At 45.2% G+C, this 15,091-nt stretch overlaps 1 protein-coding gene across 6 annotated transcripts in view; it reads left to right on the plus strand.

Moving 5' to 3' along the window:
* Positions 1-15,091, plus strand: part of LOC140205546 (centrosomal protein of 128 kDa) — a 642,143-nt gene that overhangs the window by 324,539 nt on the left and 302,513 nt on the right. For all 6 annotated transcript variants that reach the window (XM_072273171.1, XM_072273204.1, XM_072273166.1 and 3 more), the window contains one exon: positions 14,106-14,282. In XM_072273171.1, the coding sequence (XP_072129272.1) occupies positions 14,106-14,282 (177 nt within the window). The remainder of the gene's footprint in view (positions 1-14,105; positions 14,283-15,091) is intronic.

The following is a 15,091-nucleotide window of genomic DNA, read 5'->3' on the forward strand; positions in this document are numbered from 1 at the left end:
GCCCCCAATTGATCCACCGCTCGCTCTGCCCCTCCTTTTTCTCTGCCTTCACGGTGATGGCAAACTGACACAGGGCCTTCACCCCCGGGGCAGGAACACTTTCCCACTCCTCGTCCCTGACCAGTCCCTCATGCATCCATTGGGACAAAGCATCAACGTCAATGTTCCTGCTTCCCAGCTGGTACTTCAGGCTGAAATCATAGGCAGAAAGTGCCGCCAACCACTGATGGCCTGTGGCATCCATTTTCGCCGAGGCCAGGATATAAATTAGGGGGTTGTTGTCCATCCTCACCTCAAACTTGGCCCCGCAGAGGTAGTCACTCAGCTTATCCACCACTGCCAATTTCAATGCTAGAAATTCCAGCTTGTGCATGGGATAGTTTTCCTCAGAGGGCGACAGACTCCGGCTGACAAACACAATGGGCCTCAACCCAGAGCCCTGATCCTGATACAGGACGCCCCCTAAACCCTCTTGGTTGGCATCCGTGTGCAGTACATATGGTAATCAGGGGTCCGCAAAAGCCAGCACCGGTGCCTGGGTCAGCAGCTCCTTCAGCGACTGAAAGGCCTCCTCACATGTTGCATCTCATCTCGGTCAAAGGGCTCCAATGGGCTAAGATACGCTCCACCCTCCTGTCCTTTTTCCTCCACCCTTTCTTCCCCAAGGGAGGGTAACCGCACAGAAGCTGATTCAAAGGGTGACTCACTTTTGCATAGCCTTTCATAAACCTCTGATAGTAACCACAGAACTGGAGGAATGAGCGCAGAGCACTCACAGTCTGGGGTCTTGGCCAAGTGGTAACTGCCTCGATCTTAGCTGGGTTTGTGATACCCTATTCTGTGAGACTATATGCCCAACATAGCTAACAGACGTTTGGCAGAACTGGCACTTGTCCAGGGAAAGTTTTAACCTTTCATCTATCAGGCGGACCAGCACCTTCAGCAGCCTCGCTTCATGTTCTTCCAAGATGGATCCAGATACTATGAAGTCATCCAGATAGACCAATACCTCAAGCAAGTTCATATCCCCCACCGTCTTCTCCATGACCCATTGGAAGGTTGCAGGAGCTCCCGAGATGCCCTGCGGCATTCTTTCGAACTGGAAAAATCCCAAGGGGCATATAAATACCGTTTTCTCTTTGTCGGCTTCACTCATGGGGATCTGGTAATATCCACTCCTCAAGTCCAGCACATCGAACCACTTCGCACCACTGAGGCAGGTCTCGGTACAGTATACTGGTCAGGGATGGTGTGCCTGTACAGAGTCCTATAGTCCACACACATCCGTACCTTCCCATTCTTCTTTCAGGCCACTACTACTGGGGACGCATAGGGGCTTTGGGACTCAGTGATGACCCCAGCTTCCTTCAACTTACACAAATGCTGCTGAACGTCCTCCACCTCTGCAGGGGCCAGTTGCTGCGACCTTTCTCTGAACGGGGTATCCTCAGTCACCCAGTGTGACATGTGCTCTTGGAACAACCCACATCAAACTCATCAGTGGAAAAGACACCTTCCAGCTTCAATATCTTCTCTACCAACCTCTTCTTCCAACTCGCAGGAACTGAGGAATCCCCTGAAGTTGAATGATTCAGCGGTCAACTTTTCCCCTTTTCCAATAGTTTCTCCCCAACGTGTCTCACAGGGGCACTAGACATTATGGTCACCGGGAACAAATGCGCCAGGGGTATCTCCTGCTTGAAGGTGACCTCCCTCTTCGTAGTGTTCCTGACAATCACTGCCATCCTGCTTGCCTGTACAGCTGAAGGCTTCTGCAATTCGGGCTTCACCAGTATCCTAGCAGGAAATCCCGACTCCCTCTCGTGGTCTTCCGTAGTGTCTACTAAGAGGGCTTCGCCCTCAGGGCACTCCGGAAAATTTGGGGGTCCCCATCACTCTCGCTACTTCCCTGGGCCATACTACCATTGGCTTTGACTGAGTGAACCACACAGTCCCTCGTCTAAATTCGGTATCCGGCCTGATGCAGCCGCCCACTTCAGAAGAAGCTCGAAACAGCGGGTGCATGGACAATGTTCCCAGAAAGCTCTCGCCAGCCTTCTTCTAGCAGGCCCCCATGAGCCTCTTCACAAGAGGGGTGCTGGTCCCCACCAGAATTGAAATGCTGCCCTTCTCAACAGGGTCCGGACAAACCAGCACCAACGTATCAAGGACCTCAGACACTCCCACATCGGCCTCCGAGAACTCCAACTTCACTGACAAATATGGATAGTCACTAGCACTAAGCCCCCAGATCTCCAGTGCCCTGAATGGTGTCAATGGTAAATGCTTCAGATACCGGTTGTAAAACGAACAGGTGAACAAAGTGACTTGCAACCCGGTGTCGAGTATGACTTTAGCATAAAAACCCTCTATTCGTAGCGACACATTGGAGCATGGACCCAATAAGCCTTCAAGAATTGGGCCTTTTGCTTTTGCGGGTTCCTTGGTACATTGCTGGGAACGTGTTCCCCCATAGACACCAGGCCGTTCCCTCACTGGGTCTCCTCTAGGTTTCCCCAGCGACTCTCCCTGCTTAGGTACCCAGGGGCTCACTCTCCTTCTGGTGTGACAGCTGCTGCCAGCAGCTCTCTGCACTGTTTGTCCCCTTGGGGGATCTGCCACCCCCTCCATCAGCTCCGTCATATGGGGGGGGGGGGTCACACCCGCTGATCACAGCCGACATATCTCCGTTCTCAACTCTGCCACAATCTCCTCTACTGCTCCCCGGGGTAGGCTATCTGTGGTCACTTCACCACAGGGGACGACTACCGAGGACTGTACCCTGTTGATGGAGTCCTCCCGTGCCCCTGCCACGTTCTCCTCAAACTTTCTACCAATCTCTGTTGCTTTACATTATCAGAGCACTCTCACTCATCTAACAACTGAGAGGTCCACTCTGCCCAAGACTCAGACTCCTCCTCCCCTTTAGGAGGTGGGCGTTATTCCAGAGAATAAGTGGAGCCTGCCATAGCTGGGACTTTGAATCTGATTTTTCCATTTATTCACCAGAGAAGTAAGGGCGGATACTAACTCAGAATTCTCACCCTTCACTGGGGGACGTGGACTAATTAGACATTCCAAATCTGACCACTCTTTCCCCTCACTCCTCAGAAACGAGAGAACCCTGTCTTTGAAATCTCTGCCCCTGGCTACCACTACCTCAACACTGGTCTGCATTAAAACGAGAGCTGCGCCAGCCATTTTATCAAACCTCTGCCCACAATCGCAACTTTAACAGTTCTTAACAGGTGAATTAACAATTCATCTGGAGTACAAATATCTGCCCCACTGGTTCATTGCTCAGGGTAATCATACAGCATCCAACGGAATCAATCCCGGACAAGCCCCCACAATTGTAACTCTCGCTTCGGCTAGTGGCTTAATATAGGGGGTGATAGACTGCGGCCCGGCCAAACTTAAAAAAAATCTCAATTAGGTGGATGCTGCGTGATGTGTCCCCTGTTACGAATCAGTACCCCGAAATAACAAACAGCACACAATATGTGATTAAATGATTAAGCTTTATAATTCTTACTTTGACTATATGGTTAGTAAAGACAATGAAAAACGAGAAAAAGAGCCCATTTTTATGAAACAGTCTATTGCACAATGTTGCAGCTCACTACTAAGCTGGTCCTCCACCATCAACCTCCTCCTATCATCGCTGCCCTTCGGACCCTCACTTCAAGTCCACTCCGTCTGGTGGTCTACCAAATCCCTCCATTCGTGTCTTTTCTCCTCATCTCTCCCTGGCAAAAGCCTGCAAAAATCCCTCTTCCAGACTCACAAGAAAGAACCACAGCATTCCAAACCCTGTTATCTCTAGTCATAACCCAAACATTGCTGCTACAGAGAAACCATTACGTTATCAGTGAAACCTTACAGCATGTTACATAAGTTACAAAAGTAAGTAATGCAAAAAAAGGAATAACAAGTTAATGTTTATGGATTGTTGTCCATCCTCCCTGATGATGGTAACGAGAAGAAGGAACGCCCCATGTCCCAGACCCTTACTTGTGGATGTTGCCTTCTTGAGGCACTGCCTTTTGATGATACCTTCAAAAGCAGTGATGGTTGTGCCCATGATGGACCTGGCTGAGTTTACAACCCTTTGCAGAGCTTTGAAAACCTGTGCATTAGAACAACCAGTCAGAATGCTCTCCACCATACACTTGTAGAAATGTGCTTAGCTTAGCTTAATGTTATTTATTTATTAGTTACATGTACATCAAAATACACAGCGAAATGCATCGTTTATATTAAATCTAATCAGTGAGGATTGTGCTGAGCAGCCTACAAATGTCGCCATGCTTTCAGCGCCAACATAGCATGCCCACAACTTGCCCTAAACCATACATCTTTGGAGTTTGGGAGGAAACTAGAGCACAGGAAAGAAACCCACACATTCACAGGGAAAACCTTCAAACTCGTTATAGACACTAGTGAGGCTCAAACCCCAATCGTATAGCTGGCACACTGTCGAGCATTGCACTTATCGCTATGCTGCCATGCCGCCCAATATGCAACCATGAAGCCCAATTTTGTAAGAGTTTTTGCTGATATACCGAATCTCCTCAAACTCCCAATGAAGTTGAGCTGCTTGCATTCTTTCTTCATCAATGTGAATAAGGTTTATGGTATGTTTGCCATCATCAGCTGTGGTATTGGGTACCATAGTTGGAATGCCATTGTTACAGTTGTACAGATTATTGCCTAAATGGCACTTGTAGTGTTATAAGACCATATGACATAGAGGTGAAATTAGGTAACTCAGCCCATCAGTTTTGCTCTGCCATCCATCATGGCTAATTTATTATCCCTCTCAAACCCATTCTACTGCCTTCTCCTAACTTTTAATGCCCTTACTAATTTAGAACCTAACAACCTGCCCTTTAACTATACTCAATTACTTGGCTTCCGCATCTCTGTGGCAATGAATTCCATAAATTCACTACCCTCTGGCCAAAGAAGTTCCTCCTGATCTCTGTCCTAATCAGACATCCCTCTCTTTTGAGGCTGGGTTCTCTGGTCCTAATCTCCCCCACAATAGGAAACATAATCCCCATATTCACTCTATCCGGACATTTTAAAATTCAATGTTTCAATGAGATCCCCCCCTCATTCTTCTGAACTTTAGTGAGTACAGGCCCAGAGCTATCAAACTCTTCTTACATGCTAACCTTTTTATTCCTGGAATCATTCTCTTGTACCTCCTCTGGACCCTCTCCAATGCCAACAGATCTTTTCTTGGATATGGAATCCAAAACAGCTCACAATACTTCAAGTGTGGTCTGACCTATGCCTTATAAAACCTCAGCATTACATCCTTGCTTTTATGTTCTAGTCTTCTTGAAATGAATGCTATTTGCATTTGCTTTCCTTACCACCGACTCAACCTGCAAGGTAATCTTTGGAGAATCCTGCACAAGACCTCCCAAGTCCCTTTGCACCTCTTGATTTTTGAATTTTCTGCTCAGTTAGAAAATAGTCTAAGCCTTTATTCCTTCTACCATAGTGCTTGACCATATACTTCCCTACACAGTATTCCATCTGCTACTTCTTTGTCCATTCTCCCACCTTGTCTAAGCCCTTCTGCAAACTCTTTGCTTCCTTAATAATACCTGTCTCTCCGCCTTTTTTTGTACCATCCGCAAACTTGGCCACAAAGCCATTAATTTTGTCATCCAATCATTGACATATAACATTAAAAGAAGTGATCCCAACACCGATCCCTGCGAAACACCATTAGTCACCAGCAGCTAACCAGAAAAGGTCCTCTTTATTCCCCCTCTTTGCATCCTGCCAGTCAGCCAATCTTCTTTCCATTCTAGTATCTTTCCTATAATATCATAGGCTCTTATCTTGTTAAGCAGCCTCATGTGTGGTGGCTTGTCAGTCCTTTTGATACAATGTATATCCTTGGATGTTAAGCTCCCAACTATGATCTTTCAGCCACGACTCTGATGCCCACAACGTCATAGCTGCCAGTTTCTAACTGTGCTACTTTATTCCATATACTGTGTGCATTTACCTTCTGTCCTGTATTCATCACCCTTTTTGATTTTGCCCCCATGTTACACTTCAACTCATCCCAGTGATTGCAATTTTGCCCTATCATCTGCCTGTCCTTCTTCACAGTCTCACAACACACTTGTGTCGACTTGTATACCAGTTGCTCCATCCTCAACCCAATCATTCCGGTTCCAATCCCCCTGCCAAATTAGTTTAAAAGTTGAAAGTTTAAAGTAAATTTATAATAAAAGTACACCATATACAACCCTGCGACAGCGCTGCATGTAAATGTGCTCTGTGGTGGGGAGAGCTTTATCCATGATGGACTGGGCCGTATCCACTACTAGGCTTTTTTGTTCAAGGACATCAGTGTTTCCATACCAGACTATGATGCAACCAGTCAGTATACACTGCACCACACATCCATAGAAGTTTGATTCTCCCCAACAGCTCTAGCAAACCTAGTAGTAATTATGCAGCATGCACATTCTCAAGGAAAGATTTAGAGGGATGTGGACCAAATACAGGCAAATGGAATTAGTGTAGATAGGCCATTTAGTCAGCATGGGCGAATTTCGCCAGAGGGGAACTTGTTTCTGTGCTGTATATCTCTGAAACTATGATTCCACATTAGACTATTAATCTGGCTTTGTATCCATCAGCAGTCCAGTCATTCAGAATGTTGCTTAATAGGTGCTGACTGAATTTGTGAAGTGGGCCATTGCTTCCTTGCACCATTATCCACTCGGACCATTTTTCTTTCCCTTTAGTTTTATATCCACTAGATAAATATTGAATGTTTCACCTGAGAAAGTGCTTTTTTATAACTCGACTCTTCTCCTGTGTGCAGTGAGCATTGTCCTGTTTGAATGGACACTTTGAGGAATATGATAGTGCAGGCTCATAGTATCACAGAGTCACTGGACACAGAAACTGCCTCTTCCTTTACTATGTTCTATGTTTGATGAACACTCTTTCTCCACTCTGAACAGTCGTGGCTCAGAAGTTCCCAAGAATCAGCATAGATGTCATATTTTTTATTAAGAATGTTGCATTGCTTTCCTCTGTCCACCTTAGCTCAGAGTAGAGAGTAAATTTGAGGAACGCAAGTGATAAGAAGAGAAACAGAATGGGTCTTAGCACAAAACGTCAGTTCATTCCTCTATAGGTACTGCCTGACTTGCTGTGCTCCTCCAGCATCAGAATCAGCTTCAGATCAGAATCAAGTTTAATATCACTGGCAGATATCATAGAGTCATAGAGTACAGCACAGAAGCAGGCCCTTTGGGGCATCTACTCCATGCTAAAACCTTTTAAATTACCTACTCCCATCAACCTGAATTGGGACATACAGTAGCCCTGCATACCCCTACCATCCATGTACCTATCCAGTTAGCTCTTAAATGTTGAAATCGAGCTTGCATGCACCACTTGTGCTGGCAGCTTATTTCACACTCTCATGACCCTCTGGGTGAAGAAGTTTCCCCTCATTTTCCCTGTTAAACTTTTCACCTTTCACCCTTTAACCCATGACCTTTGGTTGTAGTCCCACCCAACCTCAGTGGAAAAAGCCTGCTTGTGTACCTCTATTAAATCTCCTCTCAAGTCTTCTATATTCTAAAGGATATAGTCCTAACCTATTCAATCTTTAATTATAAGATTGCCACAGACCCAGCATCGTCCTTGCAAGTTTTCTCTGTGCTCTTTCAACCTTGTTTACAACTTTCCTGGAGGTGGCCAACACTGCACACAATACTGCAAATTAGGCCTCACCTATTTCTTATACATCTTCAATATAATATCCCATCTCCTGTACTCAATACATTGATCTATCAAGGCCAATGTGCCAAAGGCTTTCTTTACCACCGTATCTACCTGTGACACCACTTTCAATTATGGACCTTTATTCCCCGATCCCTTTATTCTGCCACACTCCTCAGTCCCCTCCTGTTCACTGTGTAAGACCTGCCCTGGTTAGTTCTACCGAAGTGAAATCTGTCATGAAATCTTGTGTTTGTTCCTATAAATTTCAGGAGTCTTGGGTTATACATGTGAAGCTGCCAGCTGAATGTACTTGGAACCTGATTGTTGAGAACCTTGAGGCCAGGGAGAGGTATTCACTGATCCTATTGGTGGATTTGGAGATTTTGTAGGGACTGTGCGTAGAAGTATCTGCTGTAGAATCAGAATCAGGTTGAATATCACTGCCGGATACCGTGAAGTATGTTGTTTTGCCGGAGCAGTACATAATAAAAAACTGTAAGTTACTATTAAAAAAATACTGTGAGGTATATGCATTCATGGTCAACACAGAAATTTGATGGTGGTGGAGAAGAAGCTGTTCCTAAAACGTTGAGTGTGTGTCTCCAGGCTGCTGTTACCTCTTCTTTATGGTAGCATGATTTGCGAGCGTCTTTGGTATCAAGTCTCCTCAAACTCCTAATGAAGTATAACAGCTGTCGTATCTTCTTTGTAATTGCATCAATATTTTGGGCCCAGGACAGATCTTCAGAGATGTTGACACCCAGGATCTTGAAACTGTTCACCCTTTCCATTCTGATCCCTTGATAAGGACTGTGTATGTTCCCTTGATTTTCCCTTCCTGAAGTTCCTTGGTCTTACTGATGTTGACTGCAAGGTCTTTGCTGCGACACCACTCAATCAGCTCAACTGTCTCACTTCTGTGTGCCTCCTTGTTACCATCTGAAATTCTGCCTGCAATAGCTGCGGCAAGTTTATAGATGCTGTTTGAGCTGTGCCTAGCCACACAGTGTGGGTGAGGAGAGAGTAGAGCAGTGGGATAAGCACACATCCTTCAGGTGTGTCAGCCAGGAGGAGATGTTATTTCTGATCTGCATTGGCTGGTCTCCCAATGAGGAAGTCTTAAAGATCCAGTTGCAGAGGGAGGTACAGTGCCCAGGTTTTGGTAATTATTGGTTAGTACTGAGGGTACGATGGTGTTGAACGCTGAGCTGTAATCAATAAACAGCAGCCTGATGTAGATATTGCTGCTGTGCAGGTGAACCAAGGCTGAGTGGAGAGCCAGTGAGATTGCATCCACTGTAGACCTATTGTGGTGATAGGCAAATTGCAGTGGTTCCATGTACTTGCTTAGGCAGGAGTTGATTCTTGCCATAACCAACCTTCAAGGCACTTCATCACTGTAGATGTGAGTGCTGCAGGACAATGGTCATTATGGCAGCTCACCCTACTCTTCTTGGGCATTGGTATGATTACTGCCCTTTTGAAGCAGGTGCAAACCTCCGACTTCAGTAGGGAGGGATTGAAGATGTCCTTGAAGTCCTTGACCATTCCTGCCAGTTGATTGGGACAAGTTTTCTGTACCTTGCCAGATACACCATCAGTGCCTGACGATATAAAGGTTAAACATCATGAAAGGTGTTCTGACTTTCTGACTTCGCCTGCTGAGACAGAGATCACAGGGTCACCAGATGCTTCAGGGATTTGCACAGCTGTAGTTTTATTTTGCCTTTCAAAATGTACATAAAAGGTGTTTTGCTCATCTGGGAGTGAAGCATTACAACCATTCATGATGTTAGGCTTCGCCTTGTAGGAAGTAATGGCCTGCAAACATGCCAGAGCTGATGTGTATCCGATTCCGTCCCTAACTTCCAATTGGAATTGTTTTTCTTACCCGTAAGCAAACCTTCCATAGTTCATACTTGGACCTTGTATAGTTCTGGATCATCAGTCTTGATTGACACCGATCTAGTCCTCAGCAGGCTACGAATCTCCTGGTTCACATACAGCTCTTGGTTTGGGTACGTCCTGTTTGTTCTCAAAGGCACACACTCATCTACACAGGTGTTGATGAAGGCAGTGACAACTGGAGCATATTTGTTCAGAGTTGAAGGCGAACCCTTGAATATTGTCCAGTCCACCAATTCAAAGCAGTCCTGTAAGCGTTTCTCCACCTTCCTTGACCATAACTTCTTGGTCCTTGCCACTGGTGCTGCGCTGTTCAGTTTCTGCTTATCCACTGAGAGTAGAAATTTAGTCAAGTGATCAGGCTTTCCAAAGTGCAGGTGTGGGATGGCACATTAAGCATCCTCGATGGTGGTATTACAGCAGTCAAGTGTGTTGGCTCCTCTGGATCTACTTGTGATGTGTTGGTGGTAGTTGTTCAAAGACTTCTTCAAGGTTGAAATTCCCTGCAATGACAAGGAAGGCCTCAGGATGTGCTGTTTTGTGACTGCTGATCACAGTGCTCAACTCCTCTGAAGCCTGCCTGATGTTGGCCTGAGGTGGATTGTACGCTGTTAGCAGGATGATGGCAGAAACCTCGCTTGGCAAATAAAGTGGATGACACTTGATCACTAGATGTTCCGGGTCATGTCAGCAAGACTGAGACAGAACTGTCTCGTCTGTGCACCATGATAAGTTAATCATGAAGCATACTTCACCTCATTGGACTGCAGCGCTGCATCTGAAACAATGGGGGGTGAGCCACGTTTCCGTGAAACAAAGTACACAGTACTCCCTAGTACTCCTCTGGTACTGAAATCTTGCTCCGAGTTCTTCAGCTTCATTTTCTAGAGACTGTGCAAACTTTCACCGGCAGGATAGTTGAGGGTGGGGGTAGTGTCTAAAGCCTCTGCATTTCAATGGTACCTACAGCCCAGCATGCTGATCTGACTTCCTCTTTCTTAAAGGGGAGCTGCACTCGTGACCTGAGTATGCTGACTGTGGTCCTTTGATTTTGAGGATTGATAAACTTTTTAAGTATCTTAAAATGATACTTGGTTGGGGCAACTGTAACAAAAATCAATTTCCCTCGGGATCAATAAAGTATGACTATGACTATGATGATGTTGCTTACTGAAGTACCCAAGGATGTAACTGTGGATTTCAGCTGTAGTAGCCCTAAACAGGAATATTTGATGATTCCCATCGGAGCTGCTTGCAAAGAGGCGCCACTTAACTGTGCCGCCTTGAGGCATCTGTAGGTAATTCCACATCATAAAATAATGTAGAAAACAAGTAGTTAGTGTAACATGATAGACCATTAGTTTATTCTGAGTTGTCTACCCTCAAAGAAGGATTCAGAAAATGGAAATTAGTCTACATAACGCAGGACTATTGGAGTCATAGTGGTTATTTATTTTTTATTTAGAGAATACAACAGGATAACAGACCCTCAAGCGTGTTGGTGTTATCTCAAAAGGACAATTTCCTTAGAGTTGGTGGGATATGTGCTGAGTCCAATTCCACAGACTAAGAAATAATCGAGGACAACATGCCAGTGCAGTACTGACGTGTGCTATTGATCCCGTTGTTTCTTTGAGTGCACACTAATGATACTGTGGCACCACATTAAAGTGAGCAAGAGAACCCTGCTGTCTTGGAAAGACTTATCCTTCAATTATCATTTTAAAAGAACAACCCTCTCATGATCTATGATGACCATTTATAGTTATAGAAATTTCTTTAGCCAGAGGGTGACAAAACTGTGAAAGTCATTGCCACAGACTGCTGTAGAGTGCAAGTCATTGGGTATATTTAAAGCAGAAGTTGCTAGGATCTTGATTAACAAGGGCTTCAAAGTTTACGGGGAGGAGGCAGGAGAATAGGGTTGATAGGTTTGATAATAAATCAAACATTTTGAATGGTGGAGCAGACTCGTTGAGCCGAGTGGCCTAATTCAGATCCCATGTCTTATGGTCATAGAGTCATACAACATGAAACAATGGCCAACTGGTCTATGCCAACTAAGATGTCCAATCCAAGTCAGTCCCATTGCCAGTGTTTGGCCCTTAATCTAATTCATGTATCTGTTCAACTAAGGTGGTGGGATGGAGGTATGTCTCCACCAAAGGGGATATAAAGCATTACACTTCTACTAGACTGCAGGTCACCAAGGGGTAGCACCTGCTTAGCGTGAAGCCATGGGAGCAGATGGTGGATGGTTATATGAGCAGCTGATGCATGTCACAAATCCTAGTTATGCGACCACTGACCCCAGGCAGACAATCTCTGAAGAGTATTGATAATGATTGGGGTCACCTGTCTTGTAAAAATACTGCCCAGACGGCAGCAATGGCAAACCATTTTTATGTAGAAAAATTTGCCGAAATGGCCCCCATCATCTTATTTTTACAATGATTGTCCAGTCCCTGTACACCTCCATCCCTCACCAGGAAGGCCTTAAAGATCTACATTTTTTTCTGAACACAAGACCTAACTAGTTCCCCTCCACCACCACTCTCCTCCGCCTAGCAGAACTTGTCCTCACTCTAAATAATTTTTCCTTTGACGCCTCCCACTTCCTTCAAACAAAAGGAAGTCCCAGCTATGCCTTCCTGTTTGTCAGCTACGTGGAACAGTCTATGTTCCAAGTTGACACTGGTGACCATCCCGTATTTTTCCTACGCTACATCGACTACTGCATTGGTGCTGCTTCCTGCACCCGTGTCTGAACTCATTGGCTTCATCCACTTTGCCTCCAACTTCCACCCTGCCCTCAAATTCATCTGGTCCTTTTCCGACACCTCCCTTCCCTTTTTTTGATCTCACTGTCTCTGTCTCTGGAGACAGTTTATCCACTGATGTCTATTACAAACCCACCAACTCTTACAACTACCTGGACTATACCTCGTACCACCCTGCTATTTGTGAAAGTGCCATTCCCTTCTCTCAATTCTTCTGTCTCTGACACATCTGCTCTCAGGATGAGGCCTTTCATTCTAAAACAAAGGAGATGTCTTCCTTTTTCAAAGAAAGAGGTTTTCCTTCCTCCACCATCAATGCTACCCTCAAATGTATCTCTTGTATTTCATGCATGTCTGCTCTTACCCCATCTTCCTGCCACCCTACCAGAGATAGGGTTCCTCTTGTCCTCACCTACCATCCCACCAGCCTCCGCATGCAGCACATCATTCTCTGAAACTTCTGCCACTTCCAATGGGATCCCACAACCAAGCACATCTTTCTCTCCCTCCCACTTTGTGCTTTCCGCAGGGATCGCTCCCTACATGACTCCCTTCTCCACTTTGTCCCTCCCTACTGATCTCCCTCCTTGCACTTTTCCTCGCAAGCGGAACAGGTGCTACTCCTGCCTCTACATCTTCCTCCCTCACTGCCATTCAGGGCCCTAAACAGTTCTTCCAGGTGAGGCGACACTTCACCTTTGAGTCTGTTGGGTTCATTTACTGTGTTCTGTGCTCCCGGTGTGGCCTCCTGTATATCGGTGAGACCTGATCTAGATTGGGAGACCACTTTGATGACCATCTACGCTCTGTCTGCCAAAACAAGCAGGTCTACTGGTCGCCTCCCATTTTAATTCCGCTTCCCATTCCCATTCTGCTATGTCCATCCATGGCCTCCTCCAGTGTTGTGATGAGGCCACATTTAGGTTGGAGGAACAACACCTTATTCTGTTTGCGTAGCCTCCAAACTGATGGCATGAACATCAATTTCTCAAACTTCTGGTAATGCCCCTCACCGCTCCTTCTTCACCATTTCCCATCCCCTTTTCCCTCCCTCACCTTATCTTCTTGCCAGCCCATTGCCTCCCTCTGGTGCTCTTTCTTCCTTTTTCTTTCTTCCATGGCCTTCTGTATCTTTCACCAATCAACTTCCCAGCTCTTTGCTTCATCCCTCGCCCTCCAGGTTTCACCTATCACCTTGTGTTTCTCTGTCCCCTTCCACCACCTTTTAAATCTATTGCTCAGCATTTTTTCTCCAGTCCTGTCAAAGGGTTTCGGCCTGAAACATTGACTGTACTTTTTTCCATCGATGCTACCTGGCTTGCTGAGTTCCTCCAGCATTTTGTGTGTGTTGCCAAGAACAATGATGGTCATGGAAAGACCATGATCACCCTCGTCATACAACTTGGCACGTAATGAAGGCACAAACCTGGTTCGCCAATCCAAGGCTGTGTACATTCCCTGCATTACGGAGTAGACAAAGCTTCATATATGCCTCTTTAGACATATGATATACTAGGGATATTGAAGCCACACAAGGCACAATTCAAATCTACACAGGAATCTTCTGTGTCTTTCTGTACTGAGTTATTGAACGATGTATTAAGCAACAAAACTTAATGGTGATCTTTTACATTTCTTCTACAGGGTAAGCTGGCAGTTAACGATGAAGAGTGTGCAAGACAACTAGAGCAAATGACATTTCAGCTAAAAGATCAGATCACAAAGGTGCAGACAGAGCAAGAGATGATCCTTTGTGCTATTGGAAAAGAAATTGAGATTGCGTGCGATTTCCTCTCCAGGGGTGCTAGTGACAACTTCAAAGTAATGTAAACTTTTTTGCTTTTCACAACTAACTTTGTTTTTTTTACATATGTTGCCTTCTATCACTATATTGATCTCTTTTACTGGTGTTTCACTTAAATAATACGTTTTCCAGGTTTTGTTAAACATAATTCTGCTGAAGGGTTTGGACTGATTAGGAGAATGGGCAAAGAAGTGGCAAATGGACTGCAGTGTAGGGAAGAGTATGGTCATGCACTTTGGTAAAAGGAATAAAAAGCGTAGACTATTTTCTAAAAGTGGAGTGAATTAGAAATTGGCAGTGCAAAGAACTTGGGAGTTCTTGTGCAAGATTCCCTAAAGGTAAACTTGTAGGTTGAGTCAGTGGTAGGAAAAGCAAATGTAATATTAACATTTACTTTGAGAGGAATAGAAAAGGAAAGCAAGGATGTCATGCTGGGGCTTTTTAAGGCATTGGTTAGACCGCACTTGCAGTATTGTGAACAATTTCGGCCCCTTATCTAAGAAAAGATGTAATGGCCTGGGAGATGATCCAGAGGAGGTTCATGAGAATAATCCCGGGAATCAAATGGTTAACATATGAGGAGCGTTTGATGTTTTGATGGCTCTGGGTTGTACTTGCTTGCGTTTAAAAGAATGGGGGAGGGGAGATCTCATTAAAACCTATTGAATGTTTAAAGGCCTAGATCGTGTGGACATGGAGAGGATGTTTCCTATAGCAGATTAGTCTAGGAATAGGGGGCACAGAACATAAAGATATCCCTTTAGAACAGAGATAAGGAGGAATTTCCTTAGCCATAGGCTGCTGAATCTGTGGAATTTATTGCCAT

This window comes from Mobula birostris, chromosome 1, assembly GCF_030028105.1.
Source record: "Mobula birostris isolate sMobBir1 chromosome 1, sMobBir1.hap1, whole genome shotgun sequence".
Lineage (NCBI taxonomy): Eukaryota > Metazoa > Chordata > Chondrichthyes > Myliobatiformes > Myliobatidae > Mobula > Mobula birostris.